This window comes from Pelodiscus sinensis, chromosome 1, assembly GCF_049634645.1.
Source record: "Pelodiscus sinensis isolate JC-2024 chromosome 1, ASM4963464v1, whole genome shotgun sequence".
NCBI classification, from domain to species: Eukaryota; Metazoa; Chordata; order Testudines; family Trionychidae; genus Pelodiscus; species Pelodiscus sinensis.
Genome location: NC_134711.1, coordinates 19,138,278 through 19,165,482, shown reverse-complemented (window position 1 = coordinate 19,165,482; position 27,205 = coordinate 19,138,278). Strand labels below are relative to the sequence as shown.

Sequence of the window (27,205 nt, the reverse complement as noted above, 5' to 3'; positions counted from 1 at the left end):
ACTATCTGCTTGAAGTACTAATATATGTTTCTCTTAATTCACAGTTTGTTAAATCCATCTTCATTTCATTAGAATTTTAAATAGAGGTGTCCAGTACAGATCACTATTGACTTCCTTAATTTGGATGTGAAGTCTAAACCAGATTGGCAAGTCAAAAGTAGCACAACACTGCCACCCAGAACTCTGTCTCAGGAGCATGTCAATACACAATGAACTAGATTGTTTTAATAACGGTTAGCCTTTCATAACTGAATGGAAAAAATGGTATTCTGATTCTAATTGCCAGGCTCCAAGGGTATGTCTAGACTAAATGCTTCTGTCATCAGAGGCATGTAGATTAGGCTACCCAGCATAGGGAAATGAAGCTGCGATTTAAATAATCGCGGCTTCATTTAAATTAAAATGGCAGCCACGCTTTGCCGACCAGCTGATGATCAGCTGTTTGTCGGCAGATCAGAGCAGTCTGGACGCGCCACGGTCGACAAAGAAGCCTTTGTCAATCGGCGCAGGTATGCCTCGTGAAACCAGGTTTACCTGCACCAGTCAACAAAGGCTTACTTGTCAACCGTGGCACGTTCAGACTGCCCCGATCTGCCGACAAACAGCTGATCATCAGCTGGTCGGCAGAGCGTGGCAGCCCTTTTAATTTAAATAAAGCTGCGATTATTTAAATCACGTCTTCATTCCCCTATGCCGGGTAGCCTAATCTACATGCCTCTGACTACAGAGGCACGTAGTCTAGACATACCCTCTAGATACCAACTCACATGGAGAGAGCTTTTAAGAAACAATGGACAATGTTTTAAAACCATTTGTCTTTATGAAAACTGATTCACCTCTCTGCTACTGCTCCACTAACAAGCAACAAGGGCTGGAGCAAGATGGTAAAGCCTTCTGCATTAATCAATGAATGAGCAGATTTGTATTAGAAAATAAACAGATTACTGTATCCTCCCTTCTCTGACCTTTAATGGTGCTCCAGTCTATATCATGGGGGTGTATTCTTATTTAGACTTCATACTGTTGAATATAAAATGCCCTCACAACATTAAAAGGGGGGGGGGCTTTGCTGACTTGATCAACGTGAGATTTTCCCCATTTCTTCTTCAGTAGCAAAGGCAGCTTGTCCAAGAGACAGGTAGAAAGGGGATCACAGGCCTGGAACCACAGTCAAGGGTTGCTGCAAGGGTGGAGCCAGCACTCAGGAGCAGTGTGCAGAGCCTCCCTGGCCAGTCTTGTGCTCAAGCCATAGGGACATGTTGCTACTTCCCAGGATGCACCTGAGATGAGTGCTGCCTGGAGCCCACACTCTGAACCTCCTCCTCTACCCTCAGAGCCTATGTGGGGTCAACCAGGAATGCTGATCAGAATCACCAGGGTCCCTTTTCGACCAGACATTCCAGTTGAAAGCCAGATGTCTAGCAACCCTATATCAAGTGCCTCCTGTCCTCCTTTGGCATTACCAGACAATTGCATTTACAACTGGTTATTGAGCAGCAAGTTTATTCCTCCACTTCTGTTTCCAAAGATCAACAGTAAAAGTACATCATATGTGCCGAGTTTAGTGGCAACAATAAATGGTTACCTCAGTTGATTAGAAAGGGTCTGATTCAACTCCCACTGTAGATAATGGAAGTGTCTTGGATGAGAGTGCAAGAAAGTCTTCTCCAAGGCATATCCCTGGCTTTGAACTTATTCAGTTTTCTGTCACAAAAAGCACTTTCATCTAAATGTTTCACAAGACAGTATCAATTTCAACAGTATTTTTATGGGAAAAAATTGAAAAATAATAGTTTTTGGTTTGGGCTCTCTCAGTTGGATAAAGTAAAAACATTTTCCTTTGATGAAGTAAATGTTTTGCCTCACCTTCAACATTCTCAATCCTTTTGCTCCAATTTTTATATTCTATTAAAGTATTAATATGTTTTGGCTGTCAATCTCAATAAATTCAAGTAATTGATGCAAAACAAAATAGTTCAATTTAAAAATTAAACATGATTAATCATAGTTTTAATAATACAGTTAAATGAATATCCTACCAATTAAAATTTATTATAAATATTGTGGATGTTTTTCTACATTTTCAAATAAATTTATTTCAATTATAATACAGAATACAAAGTGTACCATGTTCACAAATATTTGCACTGTAAAAAGATGAACAAAAGAAATAGGATAAATTCAGTTCACCCAATATAAGTACTATAGTGCAATCTAAGAAAAATATATAGCATCATAAGCTTCCATGGGTAAGATCCCAATAGATATCTATCTACATATCTGCTATCTATATATTTGAGTTAGTGTCTAAGGTGCCACTGGACTACTCAGTTTTTAAAATTACAAACTGACATGGCTACCTCTCTGAGATTTTTCTACCATGAAAGTGCAACTTACAGATGTGAACCTGTAGGCACTCAAGTTTCACACTGTTTTCTTTTTGCCCTGATCTACCGTATATTCCGGCGTACAAGACGACCTCTGATGTTAAAAAACATCCCCCAAAAATCGGGGGTCGTCTTGTACGCCGGATGCCCCGCCGCCGGAGCCCCTCCGCGGCTTTGAAAGCCTCGGGGGAAGCCGGCGGCGGGGCATCCCAGGCGCGCATGGGCTGCCCCCCCGCCGGAGCCCCTCCGCGGCTTTGAAAGCCTCGGGGGAAGCCGGCGGGGGGGCAGCCCATGCGCGCCTGGGATGCCCCCCCGCCGGCTTCCCCCGAGGCTTTCAAAGCCGCGGAGGGGCTCCGGCGGGGGGGCAGCCCATGCGCGCCTGGGATGCCCCCCCCCCGCCGGCTTCCCCCGAGGCTTTCAAAGCCGCGGAGGGGCTCCGGCGGGGGGGCAGCCCATGCGCGCCTGGGATGCCCCGCCGCCGGCTTCCCCCGAGGCTTTCAAAGCCGCGGAGGGGCTCCGGCGGGGGGGCAGCCCATGCGCGCCTGGGATGCCCCCCCGCCGGCTTCCCCCGAGGCTTTCAAAGCCGCGGAGGGGCTCTGGCGGGGGGGCAGCCCATGCGCGCCTGGGATGCCCCGCCGCCGGCTTCCCCCGAGGCTTTCAAAGCCGCGGAGGGGCTCCGGCGGGAGCGGGGGGGGGGCAGCCCAGGCGCTCCTGGCGGCTTTGCTCCCGGTGCCTCTGGTCTGCTGGGGACCATCTCCAGCAGACCAGGGACACCGGGAGCAAAGGAGGCGGAGGGGCGCTGGGGTATAAGATGAAACCCTATCTTTTAATTAAAAAGATAGGGGGTCGTCTTATACACCCAGTCGCCCTATACGCCGGAAAATACGGTATACTAGATAACCTCTTTAGGTCAAATTTATAAATAGAGCATCCACACTACCAAGCCCCTTATTTCAAAATAACAGGCCACTTATTTTGAAATCTGTACTCCTGCTTTCCTCGGGGTGCCACCCTAATTTTGAAATATAAGCAGTCCCCGAGTTACGTGGCTCCGACTTACGTCGGATCCGCAGTTACGAACGGGGCTTTTCTCGCCCCAGAGGACGGGAGTGGCGGGACGCCCAGATGCGCCGCGGTTCACCGCCCCTGTCCTCCGGGGCGAGAAAAGCTGCCCCCTGTCTCCCTGGTCTGCAGGGAGATGGGGAGCAAAGCCGCGGAGCACGCCCGCAGGGGGACAGCTCAAGCGCGCCCAGGCTGTCCCGCTGCGGGCGTGCTCCGCGGCTTTGCTCCCCATCTCCCTGGTCTGCAGGGAGACGGGGAGCAAAGCCTGGGGACCAGCAGACCAGGGAGATGGGGAGCAAAGCCTCGGAGCAGGCCTGCAGTGGGACAGCCGCGGCGCGCTTGGACTGTCCCGCTGCCCACGTGCTCTGCGGCTTTGCTCCGCGTCTCCCAGGTCAGCAGACCAGGGAGACAGAGCAAAGCCGTGGAGGACTTGGGCGGTCCCGCCACCCCCGTCTCCCTGGTCTGCTGGGGGGGGGGTGCAGCTAGTGCCCCCCCCCCCAGCTGACCAGGCTTTTCTTGCCTACCCCTGGGGTAGAGCAGCTGGGGGCTGCCGGGTTGGTCCCGCATTGCCTGCTCCGGAACAACCCGGCAGCACCGCAGCTGCTCTGCCCGAGGCATCCTGATTCAGCCGCTGCTGGTCAGTTTCAGCAGCGGCTGAATCAGGACGCCTGGGGCAGAGCAGCTGGGGTGCTGCCGGGTTGCTCCAGTAGCGTCGAGGAGCCGCGCTACTGGACCAACCAAGCAGCACCCCAGCTGCTCTGCCCCAGGCGTCCCCAAGTCAGCCGCTGCTGAAACTGACCAGCGGCTAACTACAGGAAGCCCGAGGCAGAGTTGCTCTGCCCCGGGCTTCCTGGAATCAGCCGCTGATCAGTTTCAGCAGCGGCTGATGCCAGTTCCGACTTACATACAGATTCAACTTAAGAACAAACCTACAGTCCCTATTTCGTACGTAACCCGGGGACTGCCTGTAGTTATTTTGAAATACCGTAAGTGTGGCCACTCTGGTGCCACTATTTCAAAACAACTACTCCCCAGAGTAATTTGAACTAATTACTCCATAGAGCTTCCTGGGACTCTTAGTCAAGGTAGCACATGGACATTAACGGAGCCTGCCTAAGGCTAATTGTGAGGCTTCTTCGTAGAGGGGACACACTATTTCAATTCTGTAAAATCAGGAGTTAAATTGAATTTAGTTATTTGGAAATAATTTCATAGTGTAGATATGTCCTTAGAGTATAAAAGAAATTCTAAATTTGTAAGTTGCACATTCACAATAAACAGGCATAAGGAAGCAGTCGACAAAGATTTCCCTTGTCTACCAATCCGCGTCATGACTCGTGCGCTGTGCTGATGATAAGCTGAGCCAGCACAGCGTGGTGGCCATTTTTATTTTAATGAAGCCAGGGATATTTAAATTCCAGCTTCATTGACTATGTCTGGTAGTCTAATTTACATGCCTCTGGCAACACAGGCATGGGGTACGTCTAGACTACATGCCTCTGTCGCCAGAGACATGTAGATTAGGCTACCAGACATAGGAAAATGAAGCGGCGATTTAAATAATCGCCACTTCATTTAAATTTACATGGCTGCCACGCTGTGCCGACAAACAGCTGATCAGCTGTTTGTCGGCTCAGCGCGGTAGTCTGGACGCGGGGGTGTCGACATCAAAGGTATTTGTCGACCACCCAGGTATACCTCATCCCTGATCCCCACCCCCCTGCATCTCCTCTGGCCAGCCATGCTGCCCAGCCCGCGGGGCTCCGGAGGGGGGGCAGCCCATGCGCGCCTGGGATGCCCCCCCGCCGGCTTCCCCCGAGGCTTTCAAAGCCGCGGAGGGGCTCCGGCGGGCGGGCAGCCCATGCGCGCCTGGGATGCCCCCCCGCCGGCTTCCCCCGAGGCTTTCAAAGCCGCGGAGGGGCTCCGGCGGGGGGGGGGAGCCTATGCGCGCCTGGGATGCCCCGCCGCCGGCTTCCCCCGAGGCTTTCAAAGCCGCGGAGGGGCTCCGGCGGGGAGGGGGGGGGGGAGCCCAGGCGCTCCTGGCGGCTTTGCTCCCGGTGCCTCTGGTCTGCTGGGGACCATCTCCAGCAGACCAGGGACACCGGGAGCAAAGGAGGAGGAGGGGCGCTGGGGTATAAGATGAAACCCTATCTTTTAATTAAAAAGATAGGGGGTCGTCTTATACGCCCAGTCGCCCTATACGCCGGAAAATACGGTAATTATCGTAATGGGGCTCTCTGAGATAATCTTACCTTCTCTGTAAAAAGATTTATTTAAATAATTTTCCTAAACCTCTAAGATGTGTCACAATGACAGCTAGTGCAGGTGGGCAGTTGTCAGGTTTAAGAAATATTCAGAATTCACCCACTTAAAAGAAGAACAAAAACAATCATAATTACTTACCTTTGACATCTCTTATATGTATGCCCTGCCTGAAATCACTGGAATAAAACATGTAATGGGATGTACAGTATTTCAGTGCCAGGAGATAACCACTGAGAGTATATAAGTACAATTTATTTTATTACTTAATACAAAAATGAAGTTATAGATGATTTTATTCTGGTTAGTTTAATGACTTACCCAGGGGAACTGATGTTATGTAACAACAGTTTGTATCACTATCCCTTGTTGTATTTTTCTTCAGATCATTAAATTAATCATACTGGTACAAAATCTGTATCAACCGCCTTATTACATTTGTAGGTATTGTTCTAAATGTCCCAAATAATCATACTTTATATGTAAGAAAGTTTAATATTTGTATTATTAGTGCTTTCCTTTTTTTAACCTAACAGAAATTCCTCCATGTAACTCAGTTTCTTTCTTTTTAAAAAATGAGCTGAAAGATATTAAAAAAGATATTAAAAATATGGATTCTCCAGTACTACGATATAAAAAACCTTATGACTTCAGAGATTTCCTTTTAATTTTCTCAGTTCTGCAAAAAAACAAAAGTACTGAAGACTTTATCTGAAGACACAACTGAATAAACTTAAAAACAACAAATAGTTCTGCAGCACCTTAGAGACTAACAAAAAATGTAGACAGTATAATGAGCTTTCGTGGGTACAACCCACTTCTTCAGATTTCAGTTTCATTTGAAGAAGTGGGTTGTGCCCACGAAAGCTCATGATACTATCTACATTTTTTGTTAGTCTCTATGGTGCTGCAGGACCCTTTGCTGTTTTTTAAGCGTATTCTGACAGGCTATGTCTAGACTATAAACCTCTTTCAACAGAGGGATGTAAATTAGACACTTTGGAATTGCAAAGGAAGCGGGGATTTCAATATCCCGTGCTTCATTTGCATGGTGCTCTTTTGAAAAAGCACCATTTCGAAAGTAAAACTACAGTCTAGACATGGTCCTTTCGAAAACAGCACGTTTTTTCAAAAGATCCTATAAACCTCATTTTTTGAGGAGTACAGGATCTTTCGAAAAAGCCTGCCATTTTCAAAAGAACCGTGTCTAGAAAGGGGTTTTACTTTCAAAATGGCACTTTTTCAAAAGAGCGCCATGACATGATTATGCAAATGAAGCACGGGATATTTAAATCCCCATTTCATTTGCAATTTCGAAGTGTCTAATTTACATCCCTCTGTCGAAAGAGGGATGTAGTCTAGACACAGCCTTTCAAACTAACACAGCTAAACCTCTGAGACTTTTAAACATAACTGAACATGTTTCTGGAAGCCGCTGAGATACTAAAGTGATAAGACTTAGGTATCTAAGGCAGGGGCGGGCAAAGAGGATTCCGCCAAATGGATGCATCCGGCCCATGGGCATGCTGCTGCTACCCTGCTCCCAGGCCATCAGAGTGTCCTGGCCCCACCCCTTCCACCTGAGGACCTGCCCTTCCAGGGTAGCCCAGGGCCACTTTAAAAATTAGTGAAGTAGCCCCCCCCATCCAAAATTATTGCCCACTTCAGCTCTAAGGTATTTGTGTACCCATGCTAACTGAGCATGCAGCATCTGTTGCATTTAATCAGCTAATCGAATAGTTGATGGAATGTCCACCGATGAGTTTATAAGGGGAAAACAGCAGAGCCACAGTGGGGTTAGTTCCCACCCCTGGAACTAATCCCACTGCGGTAAAAGCAGAGGCTTAGATGTGGAATGGGTATTAGCCAGGACAGTTGATTCCCATCTCACACTCAGTCCCCCCACTACGCCTCTGCCTCCCTACCCCCGGCAGAGACGGTGCTGGGGGGAACTGTCTTTTAACCGTGCCCCCCTTTGCTGCCTCTCTCGGACAGAAGCAGCAAGTGGGGTGAGGAGCGACTAGTCGATTAGTCGCTTAAAGCCCTAATCTGTAGTTTATATGCCACCCTAAATGTAGACATACCCTAACATTTGTATGGGAAGCAGCTTGGCCCAATGGAAGACTGTGCAACAAAACAGAAGGCAGCAATTCCTGTTTCTCAATCTTGCCTTTGCCAATTCTTTTTTTTTCTTTGGGGTAGGGGGAGGTTTGGGATTGGAAACATCTCAGTGTCTGTTTCTTGATTTCACCTTCTCACCACAGTGGACTCTGCAGGTATGGAGCAGGGAGCTGCTTCTGCCTCCACTGGTTAACCTTTCAAATCCCTAATCCAAAGTCAATATTTGCTCACAGCTTTAAACTGTAATGCCACTAGATTTCCCTTTATTTCAAATAGAAATCATCTGCAACATCTCATACAACACTTTTTGGTAATTACTGTAATTTGGTAGCTCTCATTTCAAGAGATAACACTCATTTTTGGCCCAAAGCTGTCTGTGTTCCACACAAATATAGTTTCAGTTCACTGCTGTTGTTGAAAATTATTTACAGAGAAAATAAAGAATGGTGATAATATGGCTATAGATGGCTATTTATTCTCAAGAAATTAATCCTACACTGTTTTATGTTGCCTAAAGAACACTTTTTGTGTGCCTTGATTCTCTGTCATACACTGTGTTGCGTACTTCAGCTTTGCCATGTTTAAAGGTATCATGACCACTGCAGGTATTTTGCAAGCAGAATAGTGCATGTTTCTTTAGTATTACTTGCCAAGTACAGTAAAACTCCAATAGTCCGGCATCCAATTATACGGCACTCCCGATAGTCCGGCATCAAAATGGCAAGAGCCTAGTGAGCGAGCTTCGGCAAAAAACGGGTCACAAGATATCAGATGCAGCAGCTGAACTGAGTGAAACCGGATGGGACTGAGTCAGTCTGCCACTGGCATTGTGTGACACTGGACAGTACTTGTGCTACAATAAAAAGGGTTAAAAACACTTTACATACACTGTGTGTGTGTGTGCATATATATCACCACCTAGGTCCCAAAGGTTCCGGATTATCGGCAGTCTACTGTAGTAATATGTATTGGACATCATAAGAGAGCAATGGTCATGACTCCGTACTCTGGTTTAATTTCATTTTGAGTCCAACCGAACTGCCATTTACATCATTACAGGTTGACTCTGACTCATAATCCCTATTTGGATTGTGCTTGTTTTCAGGGAGCATAAATTAAATCAGAAAAAGGCACTCATTTGTTTGCACACAAGCAGTTCCTTTTATGTGTGCTTCTCCAGTGTCTTGCTGTGTCTAGCTATTGTCAGTATTTATCTGACTCTTCTTTGAATGTGCAACACACACATTTTTATTGTTTTTAAGTAAGTAATGATACAGTATGAACATTGTTCTGTGCCATCCTCCCACTCCATCTGAAGGCCAACCTGATCTAACAGTACATACCTTTACATTGCCCTGTATGAATGGCAACCATTATGGGTACTTCTCATGCAGAAGAGAAAAAAGTCTTTCTAAAAGCAAAGAACATGGATTAAAATAGAACATTTTCCCTCCTAAAGAAACTTTGGATTTCATATGAGAAATGTGTGACACCAAGCAGCCCAATACATCATTGTTAAGTTTTCTCTTTATTATAGAATGGACTCCTATATTTAGTTGGCTCCGATTTCTTTTAAGTCCATTGTGTACATGGCAGCCTTAGTTTGACTCCTGCAGCCTCGTCTGGAAGAAGAATGGAAGAGATTTTTTCAACTGGATGACACTTTGTAATATTTGTGGCTATACCATTTTTCAGATTGAAACCATCACTTACAAGGAAGGTCATCATTGTACAATACCAGTTCCCTTCCTGACAGGGAGCTTTACAAATTAAACTGTAGTAATGCCACAGTCATTTTTAAAAACACATCAACTGTTCGTAACTATTTAGAGTTATTTAAATATTATTTTGGTATGTGTCTGATGGCCACATATTCCACAACTGTGGAAAAAAAGAAAAGCAAATCCAGTAAAACCCCAAACAAGGTTCTTCCTTTGAATTTCCTCTGCATATTCTCCTCTAAGAAGAGGAGTCAGTAGACTTGTGCAATGGAAGATACCTGTAAAAGGCAGAAGGCAAACATGTAGATTCAGGTCACTTTGTGGCCGTTCTATAAGTAGCAAGCCTCAATGCACCTCCTAAAAAGCGCAGATGGACAAGCTAAATTTAGATTAATTATTTGGATCTAAATGTGGAGCAGGTCCATTAGTATTTTTTTTAATAATTTCAAATTTACCATTAAAATTAAATATACTTTATGTACAAATCAAATGGAAAATGAATACAATTTGAATTTTCCACATACACACACATCTGGAACCAGTTCCACAACTAGCTGCAATAGATTTATACCTGTGGATCTGTGGATTTATATACAACTGGACATCACAGTATTTGTTGTGATAGTTTGAGTACCTTCCCCAGACTTGAAGATGAGCTCTGTGTAGATCAAGACTCTTTCTCTTACCACTAGAAGTTGGTCCACTAAAGGATATTCCTTCGCCCATTTGAACCCACAGAAAAGTGTTTCATAATTTCAGTAGAACCACATCACTTTCAAGGAAGTCACAGAAGAGAGCCATGATTTTACCTCACTTACTTAATTTGCATGCAAATCAGAGGCAGAGCGTAGAAAGGATGAATGGACAGAAATCAAACAACCAATGTAAAATGTTTGTGTTTACAGTAGGTATCCAGCAGGTCTCTTTATAGCTCTAAGTATATTTTAATGTCAAACCCGACTGAGAATATCATTTACTTTTGGATTGTGTATCTGTTTGAGATTACTGGAGAGGCATCAAATACTTGCCATCTTTAGCTGTCCCATGTGCTAGTAGTCTTGGAACATTCACTCTTAAAATTCCTAATGAATGCATACTGGTGTGAAAATGCCATTTTTCATTGTGTGGGTCATTAGGTTTTCAGACTGTTGCCACATTTTGCATTATAGTATCTCCATCAAGGACTTCAAACATTACCATGTTAAACCTTACAACCACCCTACTATATAGATTTCATCAATATTACAATGTCTTTTTTTCCTCTACATGAGGGAAAGTGATGCACAGATTAAATATTTGTATTCGCTACACAAACAGATTGTAGCATATGAAGAAAAATGTGAACCTCTTAAATAAAAAAATATTAGGTTTGGAATGGACCTTGAGAAATCATCAAGTTCAGCTCCCTGTGCTGAGACCAAACATGGGAGCCTCAAAGTTGCAACCACTATTAGTCCTGCACTGCCCTGCTATATAGAGAGAGATAGTAAATAGATTTGAATGGGAAAAGAACACAATGGGAAAGCAAACATTTGAATGGGAAAAGAACGTCATCTATTCTATTGCCCTAAAAATCTCAAAACAAATCTATTTCCAGTTTCAAATAAACATGGTTATTTCCTTCTTCTCCTCTCCCACTCTTCTCAATCTATTCTGCACTTCTGGGCCCTCTGCATATCCAGATTCCAGCCTTCGTGAAACAGACCTGCCAAATTGAAAACATTGTTTATAGAGGAAGAGAGTTTTTGGGGAGGTGCTTTCTTGGTTGTGTTTCTTTGTTTGTTTGTTTTAAACATTAAACAAAAGAGCCTGGAAGAGAAAATATTGAAATTCTCACAAGCATCATATTTTTCAACCCAATTTGCAGATCCAAGAAGTAATTCATACTTTGGATACTTTTCAAATAAGTATCAAAGCTTTCAGATGCCTATTTAAACTGAACTGAATCTTGAAACCTTTTAAAGTGTGCTTCCATTCCCAAAAATATCTATGTCAGAATGTCATCTTGTTACTTAACTGACTGCTTCCTTGTTTATATGTTTATTCTATAGAAGACAAAAATGTGCTTTTACTGTCTTTCTCTTATTAGTAGTCCAAAACCACTGTAACTGAGTTAACTTAATTCTCTTCCTTTCCCCACATCACTAGATTTATTAACTAAATTCCAAATGAAGATAACGGGGTTGCCACTCATCACAAACTCAGTAGCTACTATCTCTGCCACTGGAATGTAATATGGGCAAAAATAGTAATTAGTCATCTAAGTGTTACCAAGTCATTTAAGAGTCTGGGAAAAGTAGGTACTAAGTAGACAGCAGCCTGCAGGAAGTATCTCTTACAGTACAGTAGGTTCTTTAAACTAAGCTAGAGAATCTGCAGGGTGCTAATAAATTGGGTGCAATAATACATTTTGCTTGTAATTAGATGTTTGTTCAGAAACCACATTAAACAACTGCATCAAAGGCGGCGATAATGTACATGTCTTTATTTGGCACTGGATTATTGTGTCCAGTTCTGGGCCCCCCACTACAGACAGGATGTGGACACACTAGAGAGGGTCCAGAGCAGGGCAACCAAAATGATTAGGGGGCTGGAACACATGATCTAGAAGGAGAGGCTGAGGGATTTGGGCTTCTTTAGTCTGCAGAAGAGAAAAGTAAGGAGAGAGGGGGAAATTGACAGCAACTTCCTGAAGGGAGGTTCAAAAGGGGATGGAGAGAAGCTGTTCTCAATAGTGACGGATGGCAGAACAAGGAGCAATGGTCTCAAGTTACAGTGGCGGAGGTCTAGGTTGGATATTAGGAAAAACTATTTCACTAGGAGGGTGGTGAAGTACTGGAATGGGTTACCTAGTGAGGTGGTGGTATCGCCATCCCTAGAGATTTTTAAGTCTTGGCTTGACAAAGCCCTGGCTAGGATGATTTAGTTGGGATTGGTCCTGCTTTGGGCAGGGGGCTAGACTTGATGACCTCCTGAAGTCTCTTCCAGCCCTAGGATTTTATGATGTCAGTGGGGTCTGAAAGATGAGAAAATTTAAATTACACTGAGCCCAGCCACCTCCCACCTCTGTCAGAAGCAGCAAAAATTTTAATTAGCTGCATGGTCAATGTGTAAAGCTAAGTGATGTCTGTTCACACTTTTAATTTTTTTAGATAAAATGGGGTTCTGAAAGATAAAATAATGACTGACTGCTTATCTCCTCATCCTAAAAACTTTCCTGGCACCATGCATACCAGTAAATTTCTCGTTTAGGTAGATATAATTTTTTAACAATTTATATTAAAATGTTAAACTTCTATTTATAATTAAGCATGTAAAAGAGATGCCAAAATGCAATAACCCAAAGAGACATATTAGAAAATAGGATGTGTCAAATTCAGTACTTCTCAAGCACACATAAGATGTCAAGGAAACTTTGTTTTCATCTGAATGTATGCGTGATAACCCATTAAGAGCTTCAACACTCAGTAGGAGAATTGCACTGATGACAGGTTGTGCACTGTTTGGTTACTGGAGCTGAATGTATGACTTACACAGCTTTACACTGCACAGTGAAGCCATAATTCACAACTGTAATTTAGATGATATAAAGTGGTCAATAGATTTTTGGCTAGCTTTAGGATATTTTGATGTGTATTTGTGGTCTCAGTGTTCTAGTGCCCATATCAATAATCCACCATGCAGTCCTAATTGGGAGATCAAGTATGGAATATTTACGCACATCCTTCATTCTGATCTTAGTATTAATCAGGTGTGTCCACTTTGAAGTGAATGGTAAAAGCAGGTGTTTCCACTTGGAATGGTAAAATCAGTATGAATTAGTTCAGATAGTGCAAGACCTTCTGAACAAAACACTGAAGGATAAATGTAAATATTATTTGCCATTCTCTGGAAATTAAAGAGAAAAAAAAGGCTGTAAGTGATTTAGTCAGGGACTCTTGTATTTACTTTCCTGAGGATTTATTGAGATTATTTCTCTTCTTACACTAGTCAAGGGAAATTCCACTGGAGTTCAACATTATTTGGATTGACACCTGTCAATCAGATAAAAATCTTGCCAAAGGGTTAACATTTTTTCCTAAATGGAAAAAAAAAAGAGTGCATAAGGAGAACCAAGACTCAATACTTATCTCTCATAACACATTTGTCCAGGCTATGTTTCAATCTGGTCAAATTCTCATAAATTAAAATAAAGAAATCTGTCTCCATGCCATTTGCTGGCATTCTACATAAAGGATGGTAAAACTGGTTCAAATACAGTGGAAACTGAACTAAAACTTTTTTTTTTAATTTGGAAGTCATTCCCGTTAACTTAAAGGAACAGAATTATAACTTGGCTTCAGTCCAGGGCTGATGTACTGACAAAAAAATTGTAATTGAGATATTTCCCTACTAGATTTAAATCAGACAGTACCAGGAATTTTTTTCCTACCAAACTTTGGTCCCACTTCCACAGACCCCAAAACTTGGGATGATTTGGATAAGCATCAGAGAAACATCAGAATAATCCACATGATTGCCTCTGCATGCAACATGTTATGCTCCATTTCTTCTCACAATCTCCATTGCATGATGCACAATTCTGTGAGTGGGAAGACCTCAAAGTGCACACACAGCTGACAGCAGAATTCCATGTTCACGTTATTTCAGAGAGATATATGGCATGTCTCATTTAAATTATGCACCAATCCAAGACAAGTATCACATAAGTTAAGGTAACACAGGGCCCTTCAGAGGAAAACATATTCCTCTCCCTAAGACCATGACCATCTGTCAATTTAGATTAATCACACTGAGTTAACTTCTCTATCATATATATCTCAGAAACACAGGGCCTCATCCAAAAACCACTGAAATCAGTAGAAGTCTTCCCATTAACTTCAACAGTCTTTGGATCCAGTCCCAGAGTGAAGACACAGAAAAGACTGACATATACCAGCATGGACCTGATTTTCCATTGCTGTGAGCCATTTTTGTTTTTAATCAGATTTCTCAACTCTTCCCAGTCACAGAGCTTTACACTTCCTCTACACCTGCAGACATTCTGCTTAGTTCTCCGCTGCCCTGCAGCTCGTGTATGCATTTAGATCAATGCAAAGTGGGTAGGAAATGGTATCAAATTGGAATGATAGCATTTCCCATCTAGTTTGCACTGGTGCAATCGACTAGGTAAGAACCTGATTACAGCAAAGAGTCTGGATTCCTTTGTACAAATGTGAATAGCTACATGAGGTACACATCAGTGAAGTATTCTGTGTCCCATCTCTGCCTCTGATGTCTGATTTCTTTCAATCATCTCAGGAGTTGAAAAATCAGGTTTGACAATTAGGCGATTAACAATACAACTGGCAGGATTTCAGTTGTTTTTAAGATGCAACTTTCTGATGCTGACTCAGCATTCGGGAAAAATTATAGCCAGTCCTGGAAACGTAAGCATTCTATCCCTAGGAACTTGTGTTGTTTGACATTTCCTTCTACTGCCTCCCATAAAACATTTTTACTGTGACCTAAAAGGATTACTGCTCATGTTAGGAGAATAAATTAGTCTCAATCATAATTTTATCCTTTGCCATTCTGATGGTGTGCAACTCTGCATTACATTTTTATGCAGTTAACATTCTCTTCTCAAGAAAACTAAGAAGCTATGAAAATACATGATCCACAATAACATTTCTATAATCTTTTCTCTACACCGCAAACTTAAGCTAAGCTGAAACTCAAACTTTGGCCTATTTCCAAATCATACTAAATATTTTATCTTAGATACTAATGTACAGAGAATTAAGATGGTCCTGAAAGAATCCAGAACGATGCCATTGTTTAACAGAAAACACACATTGAAAGGAATTTTTAAGAGCTTCTATTTACATGATAATTAATTCCTAGCAGTCTGCATTGCAGTCTTATAAATAAGTGGATGCTAATAAGCCAAGCAGAAAGACTCTGCTTATTAAAATACAAATGAGATATTCCTTACGCTTATACATGTGTAAGTACAATTAATATTATATGCCCAACTGAAAACAAAAATTGCTTTAGCTAACAAACCATTGCAATGCAATCAAACGTGATACCAAATGCAATTGTAAGAGATCTTTTGGGGAATCACAGCAATTATTTTAATACTGAACATTTCCCCTCTACACACACTATTCCTTCTTCAAAAGCCCCTGAAATCCAAAAGAATAATTGGACCATTACAACTGACAAAAAAAAAAATCTTCCTTTCAAAGGCTCAAGAAATTCAGAGTAATAGCTGATGAGGTTTGGTCTGTTTAGCAGTACTGGTTTGTACTTCTGATGGCTGCATTAATTCAAACTCATTTATAAGTACAGTTTTTGTTTCTCCAGTTCTATGTTCAACTAGGGAATGCTGTGCTGCTGGGAGTAAAGGAAATGGAGTATGGCAGTGAATTAAGTGGGCTTTTGCCCCCCCTTTTTCTTGTTATGCTTCTGAAGTTCAATATTTTGGATTCTTCTTTATAGTGGTCTCGTAAGTCTCTAAGAGACGTAACACTTTTATAAGCAGTATGTTGTATTTTAGGGCCTTAAAGATAACTGCAAATCAGATCTATTTTAATTGGCATTGCATTTAATCAGAAAATGTATACATATGTATAAATTGCAAACCTATATTTAATGAAAGCTGCCCTTCTTTACTCCAGAAAATATCCAGGATCTCTAATATGCCTTTTGAAACGTAAAGGAACCTTTTCAGTAATTATTCCCATTACCCCACTGTTAAATTATTGATGGAAGGTATTAAGAAGTTATTAGACTCTTTATAATATTAAAACACTAAAGCATTCATGTTAAAAATGGATCTTGGAAAGAAATTCTGTAAAAAAAAAAAAAATCCTTTCGTTTCTATTGAACTTACGATTTCAAAACACTCCTGTGTAATAAAGGTTTATTGGCAATATGCCTCCATCTTAGTAAGTTGTACTTACATGGAGTAAAATTCACTCCACATAAATCGAGAGTAGTTCTGCCTACTGCCCACTGAAGCCAATAGAAATATCCACTGATTTTAGCGGGCTCTGGATAAACTTCAGAGAGCCTGGAGTCCCAGGAGGTAAGATCCACCTTCAGAACCAAGATGCTGCGCTTCTCATGCAGCCCATCCATGTTAGGGTTGCCAAGGTGTCCGGTATTTTCTCCTCCTGTCCGGTAAAAAAATTCAGAGAATACTGGACACCTGAGATGTCCGGTATTTTCTAAATTTTTCCCCAGACAGGAGGCGAAAATGTCGGGCACCTGGCAACTCTACAAACACTCAGTGCCCGGCCTCTGCCCCCCCCCAAACTTTTCCCCCCAGCCCCCAACACCAGCCCCCATGCTTACCTGGTTCCACAAGGCTGCCGGCACAAACTGGCTGCTGGCCAAAAGACCTAGGGGAAGCAATGACTCCCTGGGTCTTAATGCTCAACTTCTCCCCTGTTCCTATCCCTGCACTCACTCTTAAAGGAGACATGCTGTTTTAATGCTGGGTGTTTTTTTTTTCTTTTTTGCTCAACAACTTTGGTCTCCCCCACCCCCTTTTTTCCCCTTCAACAGAATTTTTTCCCTAGTGTTGTTTTGTTTTCTTTGGGGGGGGGGGGGGGGGGAGGTTCAGTATTTTTGTTTCAACCATCTGACAACCCTAGTCCATGTGCTATTCCATGCCAAGGGCTGGAACAGTGACTGCCAGAGCTATCTTGTTCTTAAGACAGTCCAAGGCAAATGCCCCGGGCCTCGCACTATGGGAGACCCTACGCTTCAGGGCAAGGTGGTCTGGGGCACAAAAAAGTTGCTTGGCATTGGTAGCTGGGGTCCGGGCCAATGTTCCCTCTATTTTTTAATATTTTTATGTGCACCGAGGCGTGTGTGAATGTGCACCACCAGTAGAAACACGTGCTTCCAGCTCTGGGCACTCGGCTAATCAGTTGGGTGGCATTTGAATCTCACTGGGCAGCTGTCCAAGCACATAGCTTGAGGGAACAGTGGTCAGGCCCACCCTTGCACTCACTGGCGGTGGCAGGAAGCAGAACAACTTAGCCCCAACCTGCCTCACTCCACTGGCTACCAGCATTGCATGGGGGAGAAGTTTGGGGGGAAGGGATGAAAGGGAGGCAGGAAGAGGGAGAACAGAGGTTGGAAGAGGTGAGGCAAGTAGAGATTGGGAGGAAGGGGCAGAATGGAGACAGGGTCAGAAGTGTAACAGGGTTGTAAAGAGGAAGGGAGGATAAGGGCTCGGGTTAGTGGTGGGGTTGTCCCAGAACTGCCCCCACCCAGAGACAGCCCTGATTGCCAAAGCTCCTCTGTGCCTGTTACAAAGAGTATTAGAGAGACCCGATCTGTGTAATGCCCTAATTTATATACACATGCTTAATTTTAATCATATAAATCCACTAAATTCAATATGCCAGCCCTGTGCTCCAGGTGTGAAGTTGACACAAAATACATACAGTCACAATTAATTTATATTCGGTGCACTACATTCAATTAATCATTTTCTAAATTTTAACACTTATGAGACTTTGCTCACTTCACCAAATCACTAGAGGATGATGTAGAGTTCAGTTTGTGTCTATGATACTATATAATATACATTTATTGAATAATAAATAGCTCCCCAGAGGGAGTGTATTTAAGGAAAATTCAAGAGGTAAGTATGTCAGGAGAATAGAGTGTGCAATGCTGACACATACTCATTACAGCTTCCGGGAAATTACTGAGCCTAAAATGTTTTGGAGTCTGTACGTGTTGTCTCAACCTTGCATACCAAAACCCCATGCTCAATTTAGTGGAAGGGCTCTTCCTTCCGGGCTCTTACTACAGTTCAAAAGTGGAAGCCCCACAGGGAACACAGGCCAGGAGGGGACCGGACCTGTGCTCCCTGTGGCACCTGAGCCTTTGAAATGTACAAAAGCCCTGCTGAAGCCTCTCAGGGAGCAGAAGCCCCACAGAGAGCACGGGGCTTCTGCTTTTGAAATGTACAAGAGCCCCCGTGGGTCTCTTGTACATTTCGAAAGCAGAATCGCAGCAGAAGCAGCACTAGCGGAGACTGCTTCAGTCCCTGCTTGCACGGTTTCCCACAGTGCCTCTACTTCCCCTGCCCCCGTGGAGACAGTGCTGGGGGAATGAGCTTTTAAGTTGGCTTCCCCCAGCACAGGCTTGTCCTCTGCCCCCTTGCTGCCTTTCTCTGATAGAGGCAGCAAAGGGCGGAAGTGACTAGTCGACTATCCGATAAGCATAAGCTAGTCGCTTACATCCCTAGCTCAAAGTCCAACCGAACATCACATTTGGGTGCAGGAAGGGATTTTCCCAGGGGATCAGATTGGCAGTGGTTGATGAGGGATTCGCCTTCCTCTGCAGCATGGGGCATAGATCACTTGCAGGTTTAAACAAGCATAAATGATGGACTCTCTGTAACTTTAAATCATGCTTTGAGGACTCCAGTAACTCAGCCAGACGTCGGGGGCCATTACAGGAGGGTTTTCAGCACAATGTTAAGGAAATCAGACTAGATCATAGTGGTCCCTTCTCGCCTTAAAGTCTATGAATCTATGAGTTATGTGAACACAGAATGCAGATTTGTGCCTTTACGGCTTGTTTCAAAGAACACTGACATCAGTGGAAAGACCATTTCTGAATTCAGTGGACAATCATTGGGTCTCAATGTTGTAGAATCAGATGTTCCCTCTGCAATATCAAACTTAACCCTCTGCTTCAAGTTGTTCCTTACAGACTCCAACTTGCTGAAAACCTAACCTTATCTATTTGTATACATATTTTTTAAACAACTTTAGGCCATGTCACCCTCTACTTACTCCACAGTCTCCATTTTCTTAAGCAGTAGGACCGATTGTAATCCAACGTATACCACCATGCAATCCCAGCAAAGTCAAAGTCTTGTGTCAAAAACTTCCATATCTGAAGTAAGTTAGCTCTTATACCTGGTGCAGCCCTAAATAGTCACTTTAGAGTAGTTTGTTTGGACAAACCCGAATCATAACTTTCAAGGAGTTCAGTGATAAATGTAATTAATGCATGTCCTCTGGAATGGTGGCTGAAGCATAAAGGAGCAAATGAATATTTAGCATGTCTGGCACAGAAGTGCCATGTGGACCTCTGTTCTTACTTTAAACCAATTTCTCCCGCCTCTGCATTTCCTCCTATATCTGCGTTTCCGCAATAAAAGTTATGTATGAGACATATCCAGCCCACTTAATTAGCCTCATTAGCACAGGTGCTACAATAGACAGGTACTTCTTTTGCCATATCTATATCTCTTGGTTTCTGTTATTTCCACTCCAATTCATCTGATGAAGTGGGTTTTACCCAGGAACGCTTATGATTCTACATATTTTGGATCGTCACTAAGGAGCCACAGGACTGCGCATTATTTTCAGGTGACAATGCAAATAAGAAGCAGGTATCATTATCTCCCATAATTGCTTCCCTTAGCCATTGCCAGAACAAGAAGTAGGACCAAATGGACTTGGGGACATTGTTTTGTTTTGTTTCTGACTGAAGTTACTTAAAAAAAAAATCTTCATTTGTAATTTGCACTTTCATGATGAAGAGATTGAACTACACTACTTGTCTAAGGTGAACTGAAAAATACTATTTCTTTTGTTTATCGTTTTTACAGTACAGGTTGAAACTCTCTCAACCAGGATTCTCTGGTCCAGCTACATCCATGGTCTGGCATGGATGTGTCAAAACTAGAAAGTCCTGGTGGAGGGCCAGCAACATAGATCCCTTCAGGACCAGCAGGGCAGTGGACAGCCTACAGTGAGCTGATGGCAGGGCTGCCCAGCATGTGGCAGTGAGACTGCCAGTCAAGGTTGGGAGAACTGGCACAAGGCTGCCCAGCGGGAGCTGCAGCAGGGAGTCATGGTAGCTTGGTGAGGCAGGAAGCCGCAGTGCGCAGCAACCCAGCAGATCCTGGAGCCCCAGCACACGGCTACCCTACGCAGAATGTACGGGATTCGGAGCCCTAGCGCAGCATGCATGGCTGACCTACAGGACCCAAAGCCACGGCAGTGATGGCTTCCCAATGGGGTCAGCAGGGCAATGGGACCAGCAGGAGGCGGGGAGCTAGCTGGGGCCAGGTGGGACAGTGGCAAGGGTATGGAAATGGCTTCCCTTGGTCCAGCAAAATCCCTCATCTGGAACCAGTCAGGTCCTAATGGTGCTGGACCAGGGAGGTTCAAACTGTACAAATATTTTAATCAAACAGGATATAAAGTAAGCATGCTTTGGGTCTTGCTCTGTGTTTAGCTTTGTGTGGGAACTGAAACACAGTGAAAGCTTTATTATTCAGCACTTATGGGGAATACTGGTTGCCAGTTAATTGAATGTGCTGCATGCTTAAGCAAAGCGTTAGGCAGCTCAAGGCAGGCTGAGGGAGAAGGAGGCACCTGTTGATGACATCATCTTGAAGTGCCACAATGCTGGTTAAAGTTTTCCAGTTAAAGTGCTGGATAGCAAAAGCTTTCACGGTAAAATACATTTGAGATAGTTGATATCCCTAACGTGTGTTTGTGTAAATGTGTAGCTGCTGGATTTTTTTAGTGGTTACACATTTACATGCAGGAGAGTTGGGGGAGGCAGGAGCTGTCCTCACAGGGAGCCGACGTTTAAGTCTCCCCCACTGCCTTTAATAAAGAGGCAACTGCACAGGGTGCAGGCAGCCCCATGGGAGTCGATACTCCCCACCTCCTGTTGGTCTCGCTGCCCTGCCCTGCTGATCCCATTGGCCAGCCATTGCTGCCATGGCTCTGGGTCCCGTAAGGCAGCTATGCATGCCACACTAGCGCTCCGGGTCCTGTAGAGCAGCTGCGCATGCTGCACTAAGGCTCCAGGTCCCAGAGGGCAGCCGCGTGCTGGGAGGCAGCAGCGAGGTGGACAGGGGGAGATGGAGAGGGCAGCTTGGCAGGAGCCAATATGTGCGAGGAGCCAGGTTGAAAGCGGGTTTCCTGTGTGTACCATCTCCCACCTTCCTTCCCTCCCCTGCATGCTGCAGTCTCTATCAGAGGCAGTAGAGTGGGGGGCAGGTGGCTTCACAGGAGCCGGGGCTCCTGGGGAGCTGACTTTTAAGCCAACTGCCCCCTGAGCACCAGCTCCTGCATGTCCTGCCTCCACACAGCTGCCTCAGTGGGAAGCAGCAAGGGGGGACAGGCGACTCCACAGAGCTGGCTTAAAAGTGGGCGTATTGGCTTCTGCCTGTCACCCACACACATACACACTCTGCTGGCTCTGATACAGAGGCAGCAGTACAGGGGGTGAAGGAAGCTCTGCGTGAGCCAGCTTGAAAGCCAGCTTCCTGCATGTACCGGCTCCTGCCTGTACCTCTCATACCCTGTGCTGATGCCTCTCATTCATTAAGCCGGCTCCCCCCAGCACTGGCTCCTGCCTCCCCTCCACTCCCCGCCGCTGCCACCCCCATGCTGCTGCATCAGTAGGAAGTAACAAGGAGCTAAGGGGGCAGGTATCTCTCCAGAAACTGGTACATGCTGTGAGCTAGCTTAGAACCCAGCTCCACCCTCCCACTCCCCACTTGCTGCAGGGAGGAGGGGGGTGTGCTAAGTCATTAGGATTAACCAATAAGACTTATAGGATAATCATGTAAATAAGTACAAGCTAACATCCCTAATTTGAAAATGTAGATAAAAAAACCATACACAAACACTGAATACATTTCAATTGTTATTCTATTGTATAACTGTGATTAAAAATGGCAATTCATCACTATTTTGAATCACGGTTAATTTTTGAGATAATTTTCTGAGTTAACTGTGATTAATCAACAGCTCTATTAAAAAAAAACTTTCTTGCTCCCACCTTAGTATATTTTACACACTTTTATTGTGTAACTGTGCACAAAAATTTCCACACAGAGCAAGTTGCTACAACAGATGCTCTGACTCTTTCCTAATGGCACACATCTTTTACACCTTTACACAGACATCAGAATTTACATATGTCACAGCTTTAGCCTTTCTCCCCCAAACTTCTTCCACTGAAATCAGTCCATAGAGTCACTCTGTAAGAGTGAGCCTCCCATGTTATACTGTATATTTTAACTTGGTTTTTTTTTTCCCCTCTCCAAAAACCTGCAGGCTATCACTGCACTGCAATATGGCTGTCAAGATCATTGCTGATTGTGAGCTAATTAAAATCAGCAACAGACTGTGTCCAAAAAAGCTTGTTTCTCTTATGACTCATATATACTGTGCTGAAGGAGCTTTTTATTTATCACCCAAACTCAAACTCCATCAAACAAGGGAAGCAGGTTCATTCAATATGCAACCACGAGCCAACAAGAAGCATAGCCCACTGAAAACCTTCTATGATACCGCTTCTGTTCTTAAAACAGTCATTAGGAGAATGAATCTTGCAGTGAAAAGTAAAGTTTATCAAAAAGATCTGTGTGCAAGCTAATTTGATCAGACATTTTCTAAAAAGTAGGGCAGAAAAGAAGAAAGATTACTTCTGGCTAAAATGGAACAAATTAAATTATATGAAGCTTAAATACATTTATTCTAAATTTAATTGCATAACCTAAGGTCAAGGTTATTATAGTCTGCACAGTGTTCTCATCCTAACTCAAAACAGTAAAGCACAAGCTTTCTTTGCAGCTACTTTATTACAAATCCAACTGCAGACTCTTTCAGACTGTAAGATATGCACAGACTGTGATTACCTTAACTCTATAACTCCAGCCACAGCCTGCGCTGTGCATTAATATGAAATTACATTTCAAAAATTACTCTGAGATCTCTCCCTGGCGATGAATTCTGATGAGAGCAGAAGCTTCCCTGAAGGGAGTACGCCAATCTGTGTCTTTTATACCGAACGTGAAGGATAAAAGAAATAAAGCAAAAGCAGACCCTAGTGCCAGGTGGCACAAGTGCATACTACAATAGTAAAATGGTGCATGATCAAACATAGTACCTAAAATTACCCACACCCTTGTGCACTGAGGCCACCAGCACTGCAGACGGGTTGCCCATTACAGATCCAGGATCTAAATTTGGCCTGGTCCTAATTTCTTTTTTAACCTCTTTGTATTAACATGTACATGGAACACTGGTTTAAAGAATGAAAGAATGATGGCTCCATCAAATGGGGGGTCATGTTTTTAATTGTGTGGGTTTATCTTGCTAGTAGATGTATACACACAGTATTGGCGCCTTACCAATTGGCAAAGGGTTGTGTAGGAATAAAAAATCCAACTGGTTAGGATGATGTGGGAGGAAAGATCATTAGAAGTGTCTTTGCTGGAAATTATCTGCCCCATCAGCTAGTATTTTTTAGGTGAAGAAGAAATCAACTTCTATAGCTAGTAGCTATCAATCAGCCTCAGAGATCCCTTCACCTGGTGTATCCTGGGGGCATCCTGAAGTCACTAGAAGGTTTGTGCATTCAATTGTTTTCAGACTAGACGCAAACAGTCCATGAATGCACCTGGGGAACGCTACTCTTTAGAGTAGCATAATGGGACATAACTGCCACCACATGACATGAATGAGCTGATTGGGAAGAGGCACAGTTGGAAAATGTCCAAAACATCAAAATTCTGAATTTATGATGAATAAAGCAAAGAGATATCACATTCTTGTTCAACAGCTTGGCACAGAGGTTAAGTTCCTGACTGAAAGTGACTGAAATCAATGGGGTTCTAGGCCCTACCAAATTCATGACCATGAAAAATGAGTCATGGACTGTGAAATCTGATCTCCCTATTGAAGTCTGGCACAGCCCAGGGCAGGCTCCAGTTGCTAGTCCCAGCTGGGGATGGGGAAGGATGGTATTTCCTCTTCTCCTGCAGGGGTGCTCTTGGGGTGGGTTAGACCCACCTCCAGGATTTCCCTTGCTTGCAGGAAGCTCCCCAGTGCCAGATGTCACTCCTCCCACCCCCAATGTGGAGAGGCTTCAGCTCCAACTGCTGCTGTAGCACTGGCATTAGAGCTGGACTCCCTACCAGCAACCTTCCTCCCAGAGGCTACATCTATCTCCTGCAGGCTTCTTTTGGAAGAAGCTTTTCCAGAGGAGATCTTCTGGAAAAACTTCTTCCAAAAGAGAGCATCCACACTGAATGGACACTATCTCGTATTTCTTCCGAAAGAACTCCCTTTTCCCCATCCACACACGCCTTTTTCTGATGAGCTCTTTCAGAAAAAAGGCTTCTTCCTCGCAGAAAAAGGTTTACCAATGTCGGAAAATCTCCTCTGTTCTTTCAAAAGGACATGATTGCAGTGTGGACGTAAGTGAAGCTTTAAAAAAAAAAAAAAACAGCCATTTTTCCAAAAAATCTCTGTAGTGTAGACAGCGCTTGACTAGCCAGCTCTGAAGGCAGTTCTACCTGCCAGAAGCAGGGCAGAAATGAGGGTGGCAATACCACAACTCCCACCTACAAGAGCTTTGGGACTCTCCCACCCTGACCACCCTTTGCATTGAGACCACAATTGGTTACAATACTGAATTGAGTTTTAAGTAACTTCTCACTTTACGGAACCTGTTCTCTGACTGGGAGCCAGAACATGGAATGCAGTAAAGGGGGACTATGCAATTTCTTTTTTCTAGCTTTTTGATAATCGGTTCAAGGGATCAGGAGCACAGTTTTGTGATTGGTGAGTGAATCTAAATATAGCATTAGCCATAAGTTTGGAGCAAATGTTCTTTCCTTTTTGCAACCTTCCCTACCCATGCCATTTTCAGGGTGGGCTCAGGACATTTCACTGACTTACAGAAACTGATTTAATACTTCAAAGCAAATTAATACATCTAACACACTGATTCTTTCTACCAGGCCAAATCCATGCTTTTAGAGGATGAGGTCCCTGCTAAAACACTTATGTTGAGATGTTAAAGTTGAAAAAAAGAGAGTGGCAACTGTAAAGCGGGAAATATTTGAAAAGACTGATGAAGGGAAAGGTGAAAACTTACCCCAAACTCATCTCTCCACTGATGTGATGCTTGAAATATCTCTGCTTCTGTTGCAAGGCGCTGAGGAAAAAAACAGACAAGACATCCATCAATACTTTTCTTAATAAAATAATGTTTGTAAATAATGGGCATTATCACAATATCTATTTTTCTAGCCCTAACAACAGCTACCTGCGTACCTGTTCTATTAATATAACAATTGATGTCCAAGGCATTAGCCAGGTTCCAATGTCAGTAGTTTCTTAAATGTCTTTTCTTTTTCTTTTTTTTTCTTTTTGTGTGTGTGTGGGGGGGGGGGGACGTAAGTTAATGAATAAGTATGTGAGATCAGACTTTTAAAGGGGCCCATCTGCAATTTGGAATTACTTAATCAACTGGATTCTCTGTTGCACATCCAGTTGAAGCCACATGGTAATGATCAAGAGACTCATACAAAGCCCAAGAAATAATAATTTACTTAGATTGTTCACCCTGCAGTAGTGTTTGAAACAGATAATAAGCAGTTACTTCACCCTGGGAGCAGGACACTGGGCTAAGGAACATAGACATTGTCACACTTGATATTAATGATCTGCTTCATCTTTTCTTGGCTGCTAGCTCAGGGTGTTGACTTGGAAACCTCTTTGAAATAGCAATTGCTGTTCAAGTCATTTTCATTGGCTTAATACAAATTAGTTTTGCATGCCTTTGTTTGTAATCCATCACTGTGTTGTCACAGATATTACAAGATCTTCTGAAATATTAGATGTCATGACATGATTAAGCTGTCTCCCTCATAGGTCCTACCTGTGTTTCATCTTCTTTCCTGCCTATTCACTGTAAAACTTGTCTCCCTCACCAGCAGAAGTTGGTCCAATAAAATATATTACCTTAGCCCTCTTGTCGCTCTAATATCCTGGGACCAACACAATCACAACAATACTGCATATTCACTGTAATTTAGCACCTGAATTGCCCCTCACTAAGTCAAAGAGTACTTCCAACATTTGTGGCAAAACTCCTATCAATCCCATCTCTCTCTGGTGCTCAATTCACATACATATACCTAAAAGGTCAAGCTGAATTCCTCACCAAATTTATTAGGAAACATGGCTGCCCAACTGCAGGGATCTAGGATACTGGCCCCGCTGGCAGCTTTCTGCCAATAGCCCGCAGCCCTGCCAATCTGCAGCACCCCTAGGCACCAGCCCTTCACCAGACCATGGATGTTTCCAGAACAGAGAGTCCCTACTTACAGAGGTTCAACCTGTACTTATGCAAACATAATGCATGATCAGTAGGGCAGACTACAATAGGCTATCAGCTTATTCTCTGTAGCATGAAGATTGACATCCTTGTCATTGTTTTAAATAATGGGCATTCATTAATACTTGTCTTAATATTATAATATTTACTTCTTTCATCTCCTTATTGATATACGTCTATACACAGATTATCTATATAAACATGTTGCCTTTCAATTTCATGATGCAATAAGGGACATGGCATCTATTGTGACATTTGTTATTTTATAATGTACTGGAAGATTTATCTGGTGTTTCTCAGGTCTTTCAGGGGAGAGGGCTGGGAGTGTGGAGGGTGCAGGAGGCAGGGCAAGGGGTAGGCAATGCAGGAGCCATGGCAGGGGGTTGGGAGATGTGAAGGGCTCAGGGACGGAGTGGGGGGATGCAGGAGTCAGAGTAGGGAATGGGGGGGCTCAGGACAGAGGATGGG

The 27,205-nt window shown here is 43.6% G+C and overlaps 1 protein-coding gene across 2 annotated transcripts in view; it reads right to left on the bottom strand.

Moving 5' to 3' along the window:
• The window catches only part of CACNA2D1 (calcium voltage-gated channel auxiliary subunit alpha2delta 1), a 642,840-nt gene that overhangs the window by 328,556 nt on the left and 287,079 nt on the right, over positions 1-27,205 (bottom strand). For both annotated transcript variants that reach the window (XM_006117144.4, XM_075926367.1), the window contains exon 4: positions 25,493-25,552. In XM_006117144.4, coding sequence (XP_006117206.1) covers positions 25,493-25,552 — 60 coding nt within the window. The remainder of the gene's footprint in view (positions 1-25,492; positions 25,553-27,205) is intronic.